The sequence below is a fragment of the Sinohyriopsis cumingii genome, chromosome 7 (genome assembly GCF_028554795.1).
Source record: "Sinohyriopsis cumingii isolate HCF-2022 chromosome 7, ASM2855479v2, whole genome shotgun sequence".
Lineage (NCBI taxonomy): Eukaryota > Metazoa > Mollusca > Bivalvia > Unionida > Unionidae > Sinohyriopsis > Sinohyriopsis cumingii.
Genome location: NC_142967.1, coordinates 73,942,764 through 73,956,464, shown reverse-complemented (window position 1 = coordinate 73,956,464; position 13,701 = coordinate 73,942,764). Strand labels below are relative to the sequence as shown.

Genomic DNA, 13,701 nt, shown 5'->3' with positions numbered 1-13,701 from the left:
TGATTTCACAACTTGTTCTGACCCAAGTTATTACTGTTATCTAAACTTATTGATATGCAGGTCAGCACTTGTTTTGTAACGGTCATGATGTATTTGCGTCGTGTTAGATGCAAGATCCTATTTTTTTCAACAAATCTTTTTATATGCAAGTTGAAAATTTTCAGTAACAATTGTAAATGGAATTGTCCATGCTGGATTTCACACAAGTTACCACCACTTTTTGAAGCAAAAGATGCAAGGAGATTAACCTCTTAGCCTTTGTCAATGTGATAAAATTTCAGATCTTTTTAAAAATTCAGGACATCTCGAATAAATTTAAAAGATACAAGAAATTACTATTGTCTTGGGCATCAGAAAAATATTCTGACTTCTTAGATTAATGGATTCTAATCAATCATTAATACCCACTTTGATTAATGGATTCTAATCAGTCGTTAATACCCACTTAGATTAATGGATTCTAATTAATCATTATGTAATAATGTGGGCCTGCATAACCAATTACAAGCAGCAGTTAATTAACTCATTAAATGATTGCTCAACAGTGTTCACTGCTCAATAAAAAATATTTTTAATGTAAGATTATTACGTTACACATTACCAATGATTTCAATGTAAGATTAGTATGGTACACATTACCAATGATTTCAATGTAAGATTATTATGTTACACATTATCAATGATTGCCTGCAATTTGGGGTAGGATTTTTAATGTAAGATTAGTATGTTATACATTACCAATGATTGCCTGCAAGTTGGGGTAGGATTTTTCAGTTCATTCCTCTTGCTCGTGAATTCATTCACAAGACTGTCAAATTTCTGTATCTGTGAAATAGAAATCTCAATGTATTAAATTGTCTTCATATCAAACAGAATCATATGAACAACTAAAAGTCATCTGACACATTTAAAATGCTGGAATTTAATTTTTTTTTGGGGGGGGGCTAGTGATAACTGTAAAGAAGCAATTATGATCAGCAAGTTTAAATGAGTATACTGAGTGTAGTAATTACTCCCCAACAAAGTAGAAAATGTCTTGCCTGTACACATCAATGTCCTAGTGGTCTAGAGTGTTGGTCTAAAACAGACAGTTCTGAATATGGCAGTCATGGGTTTGACCCCATGCAGAGTTGAATTTTTTTATCAAAGCCTTATTTAAAATTAGATTTCAAAGACCTACAACAATACCAACATGGAAAAGAAAAATCCTTGGTTCATTCAAAACTGCATGATTGCTACATTTATTCTGCAGTTGCTTTAAATCTTCAAAACTAAGTAAGATACACTTCTATTTTGAACATAAGAACATGAGAGAAGAAAATATATTTTAGTCAATATCATGAAAATAAAAACTATCTGGAGAAAATATGATTATTGTTTTGTTGCCCTGGTAAACATAAAAAAATATTCAGAAATTTTCTTGAAAATTTCAATTCAGATTTAATACAATACAGTAGTTGCCTGATGTCACACATCTATTCTATTTTCATGGCTTTTGTTGCAACTTCATTTTGTCGTTACATTTTTGAGGAAAGAAAAAAGGTATGTGATCCAACATTACAACAGTGCTGTGGAAAACAAACAAACTGCAGTGTTATAAATAAGGTTACCTGATGTTAAGGTAGGTTCTATATTACAACTACATTTACGTTCAAAAATGGGATCCATGACTATACAAGCATTATGTGATCATGACCATACCCATATTCTATGATCCATGACCACACCCATATTCTATGATCCATGACCATACCCATATTAAATGATCCATGACCACACCCATATTCTATGATCCATGACCACACCCATGTTCCATGATCCATGACCATACCCATGTTATATGATCCATGATCATACCCATGTTATATGATCCATGATCATACCCATGTTATATGAACCATGACCATACCCATATTCTATGATCCATGACCATACCCATATTTTATGATCCATGATCATACCCATGTTATATGATCCATGATCATACCCATGTTATATGATCCATGATCATACCCATGTTATATGATCCATGACCATACCCATGTTATATGATTCATGACCATACCCATGTTATATGATTCATGACCATACCCATGTTTATGACCATACCCTTATCAAATGATCCAAGATCATGCACATGTTAAATGATCTATGACCATACCCATGTCAAATGATCCATGATCATACCCATGTTATATGATCCATGATCACACCCATGTTATATGATCCATGATCATACCCGTTATATGATTCATGACCATACCCATGTTATATGATCCATGACCATGCCCATGTTATATGATTCATGACCATATCCATGTTATATGATCCATGATCATACCCATGTGATATGATCGATGATCATACCCATGTTATATGATTCATGACCATACCCATGTTATATGATTCATGACTATACCCATGTTCTATGACCATACCCTTATCAAATGATCCATGATCATACCCATGTTATATGATCCATGACCATACCCATGTTATATGATTTATGACCATACCCATGTTATATGATTCATGACCATACCCATGTTCTATGACCATACCCTTATCAAATGATCCATGATCATACCCATGTTATATGATTCATGACCATACCCATGTTATATGATCCATGACCATACCCATGTTATATGATTCATGACCATACCCATGTTATATGATTCATGACCATACCCATGTTCTATGACAATACCCTTATCAAATGATCCATGATCACACCCATGTTATATGATCCATGATCATACCCATGTTATATGATCCATGACCATACCCATGTTATATGATTCATGACCATACCCATGTTATATGATTCATGACTATACCCATGTTCTATGACCATACCCTTATCAAATGGTCCAAGATCATGCACATGTTAAATGATCTATGACCATACCCATGTTAAATGATCCATGATCATACCCATGTTACATGATTCATGATCATACCCATGTTATATGATTCATGACCATACCCATGTTCTATGACCATACCCTTATCAAATGATCCAAGATCATGCACATGTTAAATGATCTATGACCATACCCATGTTAAATGATCCATGATCATACCCCTGTTATATGATTCATGACCATACCCATGTTATATGATTCATGACCATACCCATGTTCTATGACCATACCCTTATCAAATGATCCAAGATCATGCACATGTTAAATGATCTATGACCATACCCATGTCAAATGCTCCATGACCATACCCATGTTATATGATCCAGGACCATACCCATATTAAATGATCCAGGACCATACCCATATTAAATGATCCAGGACTATACCCATGTTAAATGATCCATGACCATACCCATATTAAATGATCCAGGACCATACACATATTAAATGCTCCATGACTATACCCATGTTATATGATCCAGGACCATACCCATGTTACATTTGGGATCATACTATATTGAGGAACTTTGTAGCAAAAACCACCTAACTGCTTTTATTATGAGGTGACTGCAAAATAGGAATGGTCTTCCAAACATAATGTACTGTGCTTACATAGACCTGCGTGTTCCCTGTGGCCTGAGCTTCGTATGCTTCCAATCTCAATTCCTCTGGTGAAAGATCTGAAAACCCTGAAACAAGAAACTGACTGTCATTACATTTATTTTCCAGTGGTATATGCTGTGCTAACAAAGCTAAAAAACTATGGCTGCCAGGGTGGAAATCAGACAGGAGTGGCTTACCCTTGAATAGAGGGTTCCAAATCCTGTTCATAATCAGTCACTGCTATTATGGATGTGCACATTGCTCAAGGAATTAACCGCAAGGAGGATTCGGATGGGTGACAGAGACAAAGCAGAAATATCATCCCTTCCTTTTATTGAGTGATAAGAACAAGCCAGATCCCACTTTTCTAATGTTTTATGATACAAGGCATAAAACCAACAACAGCTTTAAGACAAAGTACATATCCCTCATCTGATGGAGCCAGTTCTTGGCAATGAAAGCAGGGATCATTTTCTTTCATCAATCATACATCATTTCCACCTTGCAGTCAATGTCAAGTTCAGTCTAGCATTTTACTGTGCAGCTGTGATAATGTGAATATTTACTAGCTAGAGAAAATTTAACAAATAAGGAATAAATATTCACATTTTAACTAATCAGTTACATTATAATTGTAATATCTGCATGTATCTGGGGATTTGCTGACTTTCAGGTCCTAACCTAGCCCCAGGCAGTTTGTGAGCTTGCTGACTCTAAACAATTGGCTCATCAAAGATTGTTTTGATGCATGTTGCTAATTTTAAGGGGAATATCATAGGTGTTCATTGTTAATAATAAAACATCTGAGATTTCTTCAACAGGTATGTTTGGAAATAAAAGACACTCATATCTAACAACAACCACCTGAAGGAATTCATTCCAAGTGTGATAAATTGACCAAAAATGTGGCACCCACAAGTGGTGTTGTTAGGTATATTTGATTTAATTTTTATCTGATTTAATTGTTTGTAAGTTTTAAAATCTTTTTATTTTTTTATTTCATTATATGCCAAAATAATGTAGTTCTGTTTACTAGGAACTCGATACTTTTTCCAGAAAATAGTTTGACTGTGACTGTCAATTTTTGTAAACACAAAAGGCTGACCTGGTTCCCGACCTTAATTCAAAATTTGTAACAATCATGTGAACAAGTTTTTTTAAAATTTACTTTTATTGTGGGAATAATAAGAGTGAGATCGAGGCTGTATTGAATATGTGACCCTCAACTTGTAAATAGTTTTTAGTGAAGTAAACAACTTAAATTTCTTAGAGTAAAATGATTGGTTTTTATCAAGGTCATACTGGGGCTAGGCGATTTTTTATATGTAAACATGATCAAGTGATTCTCTATTTCGCAACTCAGGCATTTTCGAAACTGCACATTACTAAGTTTTAATAGTGATGCTTAGAGAGAGATCTCTCAGTTGGGCATCTAAACACTTGGACATGAAGGTGTTTCTTTTGTTGTGTCATTTTGGGAATTACATTGTTTGGATTCTAAAAGATGAATTTGTTTCTCTGGAAATATTTTGAGTGCTCACGCAGAATTCTTGAACAAAGAAATTTCATTAATTCAAACACCCGATTATTTCTTGCATTTCTACAAGGAACTGTAGACTTCAACACATTACAGGATACAGCATATGTCATCACCTTCCATCTTGGGCTCTTCATCGGGACTTGAACTTGAATTCATTAGAACATTTTATTCTTAGGACTTCTAAAATTGTATTTGTGGATTATTTTTGGATTTGATTCTTAAAACCGTAAGTTCTTATTTGTTCATTTTTACAGTATTTTTCCAGTAAAATAAAGTATTTGTTAAATTTTTCAAAGCTTGTTATTTTCACTCTTTCTTGTGTTACTGAAGCCTAAACACGTAACAGGTGTTAATCTGTTGTTTATTTGATGATTACAGGAAACCGATGCATACCTGCTGCTTAGCAAACAATTAAATGGGTAAAAGTCAGCTTGTCAAATATTGATATATGTTACCGATTTCAAGGTGACTTGTTACAACTGTTATGTAAATGGACAAATTAAGTTTACAAAAATCCTTCAGCTGCGAGTATAAATAAATCATTACAGTCTGGCTTTCATTATTGATTATTTAGCTTATATAGGCAAAAAAGAAAATCTGATGAAGTTCTAACTCTAATGAACCTGTTTTTAAGAAAAATAAACAGTATGATGCTATGCAACATGCAAAAAAAGGTCAATCATTGTGGATTCATGATTATCCCTGGCCAGAATATTGTTACTGGTTGTTTTATTTTTCAGTTCAAGTTCTTTTACCTAAACATCTCTCTCTCTCTTTCTTACATAAAAATGTATTTCCAAACCCTTTTCTAACTGTCCATATATCTGTCTATATGCATAACTGTCCATATACATAACTGTCCATATATGTCTATATGCATAACTGTCCATATATCTGTCTATATACATAACTGTCCATATACATAACTGTCCATATATCTGTCTATATACATAACTGTCCATGTATCTGTCCATATACATAACTGTCTATATATCTGTTTATATACATAACTGTCCATATATCTGTCTATATACATAACTGTCCATATATCCGTCTATATACATAATTGTCCATATATCTGTCTATGTACATAACTGTCCATATATCTGTCTATATACATAACTGTCCATATATCTGTCCATATACATAACTGTCTATATACATAACTGTCCATGTATCTGTCCATATACATAACTGTCCATATATCCGTCTATATACATAACTGTCCATATATCTGTCTATATGCATAACTGTCCATATATCTGTTTATATACATAACTGTCCATGTATCTGTCCATATACATAACTGTCCATATATCTGTCTATATACATAACTGTCCATATATCCGTCTATATACATAATTGTCCATATATCTGTCTATGTACATAACTGTCCATATATCTGTCTATATACATAAATATGTCTGTTTTTGCATAAGGGCAAGTTCAACTATTTGGCATGACCTGGTTTACAGATCTGCAACTGGTGACACAAAGATAAGCAACATTGAATTTTATTTCACTTTAAATAGGTCCATGAGAGATTGAACCCCAGCCCCAACAACAAAAAATGGGCACAGACATGATTATGGTGTGAATTCTGTTGGGACAGTGAGTCTGATAGGATGTTCAGCCTGCTTGGTATGTGGAAGATTTGATTGTGGATTTGTTGAAAATGACACCTGTTATTTATATTTAACTAATTTTGTGTACTTGACATTTTTTAGGGTAGAGTAGTTATGGCATACCTGATGTGCCTATTTTTTTAAAAGTTGTCTACTGATATTTCATTTCATGGTCCATCTGTGTTTACACAATTCAGAATGTTCTGAAACTGAACTGAAATGACTCCATTATGATTTTGTGTACTGAAATGTCTCTACTATGTTTCTGTGTACTGAAATGTCTCTATTGTGTCCTTGTGCACTGAAAAGTTCTCTACTATGGTTTTGTGGACAGAAATGTCTTTTTTATGTCTCTTGTGCATTGAAATGTCTCTATTGTGTTTTGTGTGGACTAAGATCTGTCTAGTGTGTTTCACATGGAATGAAATGTCTCTATCATCATCCATATGGACTGCAATGTCTCTGTTGTGTTTCGTGTGGACAGCAATGTCTCTGTTGTGTTTCGTGTGGACTGCAATGTCTCTGTTGTATTTCGTGTGGACTGCAATGTCTCTGTTGTGTTTCGTGCGGACAGCAATGTCTCTGTTGTGTTTCGTGTGGACAGCAATGTCTCTGTTGTGTTTCGTGTGGACTGCAATGTCTCTGTTGTGTTTCGTGTGGACTGAAATATCTATATTATACTTTGTGGACTGAAATATCTCTATTACGTTTTTGTGGACTGAAATATCTATTATGTTTCTTGTAGACTGAAATGTCCCTTTTATGTTTTTGTGGACTGAATGTCTCTTTTATGTTTTTGTGGACTGAAATGTCTCTTTAATGTTGTGGACTGAAATGTCTCTTTTATGTTTCTTGTGGACTGAAATGTCTCTTTTATGTTTTTGTGGACTGAAATGTCTCTTTTATGTTTTTTGTGGACTGAAATGTCTCTTTTATGTTCTTGTGGAATGAAATGTCTCTATTGTGTTTCATGTGGACTGAAATGTCTCTATTATGTTCTTGTGGAATGAAATGTCTCTATTGTGTTTCATGTGGACTGAAATGTCTCTATTGTGTTTTTCTGGACTGAAATGTTTCTATTATGTTTCATGTGGACTAAAAAGTTGCTGCTGTGTTCCATGGGGACAGAAATGATTCTATCAAGTTTTTTGTGCACTTAAATATCTCTATTTTGTTTTGTGAACTGAAATGTTTCTATTATGTTTCTTGTAGATTGAAATGTCTCTGTTGTGTTACACATGGACTAAAATATCACCATCGTGTTTCATGTGGAGTTAAATGACTCTATAGTGTTTCATGTGCACTGAAATATCTCTAATAGGTTTTTGTGGACTGAAATGTCTTTCTTAGTGCTTTTGTGGACTGAAATGTCTTTCTTAGTGCTTTTGTGGACTGAAATGTCTTTCTTAGTGCTTTTGTGGACTGAAATGTCTATTGTGTTTCATATGGAAAGAAATGTCTCTGTTGTGTTTTATGTGGACTGAATATCTCTGTTGTGTTTTGTGTGGACTAAAATATTTACATTAAGTTTTTGTGGACTGAAATGTCTCCATTGTGTTTCATGTGGACTGCAATGTCTCTATTTGGTTTTTGTGGACTGAAATGTCCCTGTTATGTCTCTTGTGGTTTGAAATGTCTCTATTGTGTTTCATGAGGACTAAAATGTCTTTATTGTGTTTCTCATGGAAGGAAATGTCTCTTTATGTTTCTGTGGACTGAAATGTACCTGTTATGTTTTTGTGGACTGAAATGTCTATATTGTGTTCCATGTGGACTCAAATGTCTCTGTTGAGTTTAGTGTGGACTGGTCATTTTATTAGTCACAGGATTTTATACAAGGTTGAGATAAGTTATCTCAATCCTCTTTTACGTTTGGTCAGTAGAATTATTTACCGTTGTGTTCATATATAATTTGAGAGGAAATGGCATTGGAAATTAATCTGTGATACTACAGATGGTACACGTGCATACAAAATGTATTATCTGGTTTAGGCACAATAATACATGTTGAACTCCTGTTACTTTTACTTGGTTCAATGAAATCATCATCCAGCAAATACTGAATTTCTTTTTACAAACATTCCTGCTTGAGAGGATTCATCTGTTATACCTTAATTTCATTTTTGACTGACTAGAGTGAATATTAGTTATTGCTACTTCATAAGTCTTTGATAACTTAGATCCGAAATCAGAGACATAGTCAAGAAAATTAATCTTGGAATCTTGAAATGCAAGAAGTTTCTCTTTTAATAACTTCAAGGGTCTGTGGATAGTATGTTCAAAAACTTGTTCAAACAGTCTAAAACCTAATGATTCTTGAACTGATTCCCTAACAGCAAACAACAATAAATGAACATCCTCACCCCAATCGTTTCCTATATCAAAGCAATATGACCAAATCATATTCTTCAAAGTCCGATAAAATCTTAAAAAAGCCCCTTGACTTTCTGGATGACAGGCGAAGATTTAAACTTCATGCATAACTTCTTTAAAATTTAAAGAAATAAAATTTGACCATTTGTCAGACTGGATAGATCTGGGATGGCCACAAAGTGCAAAAAGAAATTGTATCAAAGCTTTTACTATGGTTTTAGTTTCAATATTTCTCAAAGGAATTGCCTCCTGAAATCTTGTTGACGCACACATTATGGTGAACAAGTATTGGTTGCCTGACTTGGTATTAGATAATGGACTGATAGTCTACCATTATTCTGCTAAATTGTTTGTCAAATGTGTTATCTTACCATTTAACAATTGTGACATGATCTAATGAATTTAGAAACATCACGTTTTGGCCAATAAACATAGTCAAGATCTTGTGATAAGACTTATTGACTCCTAAATGTCAAGCCAAGAAAGTTTCATGGGCTAGTATAAGAATTTCCTGTCAACATGACTTCGGTATAACAATATGATAGCTCATTGACCACACACCACTAGCTGGTACCCCAGGTGGTCTCCATTTTCTTATAAGTACCCCATGTCACTAGTTTACTGTTTATGCTCAGCTGTGTTTTGTACATATTTGCACAAAAATACAAGTAGTAGCATAATTCTTTTATCATAATTCAACATAAAAAGTATAATAAAACGTTAAGAAATGCAAAACAAAAATAAACACACTGTGGGATTCAAACCTGGTACTTTTGCATGACATACAGTCAAGCTTACCACTAGACCAAGCACTTTACATCACTGCAGATAAAATTCTATATTCAGAATATTATCAATGCTTATGGACTGGAGTGAAAAAATAATTTTTATCATTCACTTCAGCGATTCATCAAAATTATTTCTCTCAGAAAATCCACTTATCATGGATTGGCATTAATGGCAATTATTTGCTGACCCAAGCCATGTCTCCCTTTGAGTCAAAACTTCTCCTTCTTGGCCTTTGGAGGAAGAAGTAACTTCTTCCTAAAATTCTAGCCTAGTTGAGCCCTTAAAAGGGACTGCAATATACAGATGGGCTTTAAAAAGGGAAACTACTGTATTAAGGAAGAAAACTTAAATACATGTACATACAAGTTCTCTGTCTTTTCGATATCACCAACAATTGGAAAGTTCTTTGTCTTCAAAACACAAGAATTGAATGAAAAGAACAATTCTTTAAACCATTCTACAAGGCTGTATGTGCTCTTCATGTGTAATAATTTTGGATAAGATGGAGTCACTGTATATAGGCAAAGCATGATATTTTCAGAAGTCAGATTAGTGTTAAAGTGATTCATTTTTTATATAGGCAAAACATCAAAACCCATTTCCCATGATTTGAAAGACAATAAGCTGCTAGTGAAGCAAGTAAAACCAAGCAAAACAAAATTTCAGTTGATGGAGTTTAACTTTGAAACACAGCAGCAAGGGGGGAGCAATTTAATTTTTTGCACATACGGCAAAAAAACACAATAAAGATATTAGTCAATCTGGAGTGTACAGTGTCTGTCCACATATGTACATGGCAGATTACAACATGGACCATGTTCACAGCAGATTACAATGTGGACCATGTTCATAGCAGAATACAACATGGACCATGTTCATAGCAGATTACAATGTGGACCATGTTCATAGCAGATTACAATGTGGACCATGTTCATAGCAGATTACAACATGGACCATGTTCATGGCAGATTACAACATGGACCATGCTCATAGCAGATTAACAACATGAACCATGTTCATAGCAGATTACAACATGGACCATTTTCATGGCATAATACGAATGTATTAAAATACATGTTTATATTAAATCTGTTTGTATCAAATAGGTAAATAAGCTGTTTCTCTTGAGCTCTCCAGTCCTCTGATGGGTTATTACTATCATATATCTGGTTATTAACCTTGAATGAATAATAATAGTTCATGTTGTTTTACCCATCACCTGCATAAACAATAGTTCATATGTTATTCTTCCCATCACTGATTCTTATATTAATCAACAGATAATAACAAACAATTATTAACAAATGAAGGAGAAGAAATTTCTTTTGTACCTGGTATGCAAGGTGTATCCTTTTCATATGCCAAACTGGAGAAAGGCCACATTTTGGAATTTTCCCATACTTCCATCTCATTAGCTAATCTGCTTCTGAAATGAGAGAAAAATAATTGACTGTGCATAAGAATTTTGTATCGAATGAGCCTGAGTAACTAGTAAATATTCCATGCAACCATGTCTTCTTTCAATATGTATCCCATCTGATTTGCAAAATAACATGTAATACAGAACTTGAGCACAGACATTTAACATTGCTGATAATGTTGTCATGGCCATGGGAAACATAATACATGACTCATTATTCTTGCCAAGCTAGTAGGTCAATATAATTTGAATTGTCTCCCCCTACTTGGTTTTTGAAAACTTTTGGGGGTATTAATGGTGATTTTACAAATGGAGTTCTACAAGCAATATGTCAGTTTAAGGATATCTGTAAAATCACAATAAATATCCTTGAATTCTTGAACATGAGACTTGTAGCCACATTCTAAAACACTCTGAATAAATTTCATTGAAAAACAGCTGAGAATCTAATTCTGAGAAATTACAATACAAAGGGTTAAATGTCACCACTGACTAAAATAATTTCACAATATATTATGGATTTTACTGCATTAAAATCTTACTTCCAAAGAACCAGAAAATCATTTGACTATGCTTCCTTTCTCTTTCAAAGAACACACAGACAGAGGCTCAAATACATAGAAAATGGCATACTATATGAAACATAGTTTCCCTCTTGAGTTCACTGTTTACTGTAGTTTCATATTTTCATAAAATAAAACCAACAGTGATTATCTGCAGTCTTTCATATAAATTTTTAGAGGAAAAGATGTCCTGCTCATGGTTTCATTTTGACCCTATACGGAGAGTTCCTAGCAACAAATGTGTGAAAATGTGCTTGGAACTATAAATAACATTAGGATCTATATTGTGTTACTTAGAGATGAAATCTTAGGCCCTGGTGCTCATTTTTATAATGAAGTGTACATATTCGTAAAAATTTCAATAAGCGTATATGCCACAGAACATACATTGAAGTTTTGGCTGCTAACAGACTAAATACAGAGAATGATTCTTATGGCATATATTTTTATCTAATCTTTCAAAGAATGATTTAAATCCAATTAAAACTAAAGTTATTACTATTGATAAACACAGGGTTTCACAATATCCTGTATTTAATCATGGGGATAAAATGTAAGGGAACAAACAAATTTTATGTGTTTTCTATATCACTATAAATTGATCAAATTACAAACATGGTTATTGCAACCTATGAAGATACAGACATGTATAGTTACATAACAATACCCAAAGCTACATGCATTAGGCAATATATAATCTTCATTAGCTATTTGCACAGGTTAACGAGGATTTTAAAAAAAAAATTTAAAAAAATGCTAATTTGTCCTCTTGATGTACAATGATTTTGGCTACCAAGAATTCTGAAAAGAACTCTCAGTGACACAAGGTTCAAATTTCAAAATGAGTTTTTCCAGTTGTTGTTGTTGTGGGTTTAACACCATTTTTCATCACAAGATAGGCTATACATTGCGGCCAGTATTAATGGTGGAGGAAGAACTCGGGAAAACCCTGGAAAGAACCAGCGACACATGAGACGTTACTGGCAAGCTTTCTCACATACCCACATTGGCCAAACCCGAGACTCAAACTCATACAGACAGAGATGAGATGGCAGTGATCTGTAATGGTGGACACTTTAGACCACTCAGCCACTTGGGACGGCGAGTTTCTCCAGCTTCTTTCTCCTGATGATGTTTTGGTAATTCCATGGAATTTTCTTGAAAGTGCCTTCATAGTTATGATGAAGATGAGATGGTATATATTTGTATTTTGTTAAAGCATCCATAAGATAAAGATCCAATGAATATATTAAGTTCTTTGCAATTTCCACCTAATGGTAGCAGGGGTTGAAAAACTCACTTGCCAAACATTACCACCCAGATGTATCTGGGATTGAAAACTCACTTGCAAAACTCAAAATGGCAAGTGCTCATCCAGGGCCAACTGGTGTCCTTTGTAATGCAAAGAATGTTCTGTCAATAATAATGTTGACTTTGTCCACTGAAGTCCATATTTCCTATTGGAAATTTTATTGGCTTTTCCAATTTGATTCAATCATGCTCATACAAGCGCTTTGCTACTACTCTTTAATAATAATGCTTACCAAAGAAGCAGATTGGTCTCAATCTGTAATTACTTACACTGGCACTGGAATGGTCACAGAATAAGTTTTAGAAACCAGCCTTTTGCACTATCTCATTTAGGTCATTAACATCACCAGCCTGAATACATTTCTAATAACTAGTTGAGCACAAGTGTTTTAATATGGACGAAAACTTGTTTTAGCCTAAGCCTGACTGGGTTTGTAGATTCTTACATATTTTTAAGCTACTGCAACAGCAGACAACTGCTCCACACTGAGGTTGGAAAAAGAAAAAAATATGTACGATTCCAGTAACCACACCTACCCAATTTTAATGG

The 13,701-nt window shown here is 34.0% G+C and overlaps 1 protein-coding gene across 1 annotated transcript in view; it reads right to left on the bottom strand.

Annotated features, from left to right (window-relative positions):
• Window positions 1–13,701, bottom strand: part of LOC149795522 (nucleoporin NUP42-like) — a 53,844-nt gene that overhangs the window by 22,909 nt on the left and 17,234 nt on the right. Inside the window, exons 3-5 of the mRNA XM_089965327.1 lie at window positions 11,189–11,283; window positions 3,540–3,616; window positions 739–825 (exon numbers count right to left, since the gene is read on the bottom strand). Of these exons, the coding sequence (XP_089821453.1) occupies window positions 739–825; window positions 3,540–3,616; window positions 11,189–11,283 (259 nt within the window). The remainder of the gene's footprint in view (window positions 1–738; window positions 826–3,539; window positions 3,617–11,188; window positions 11,284–13,701) is intronic.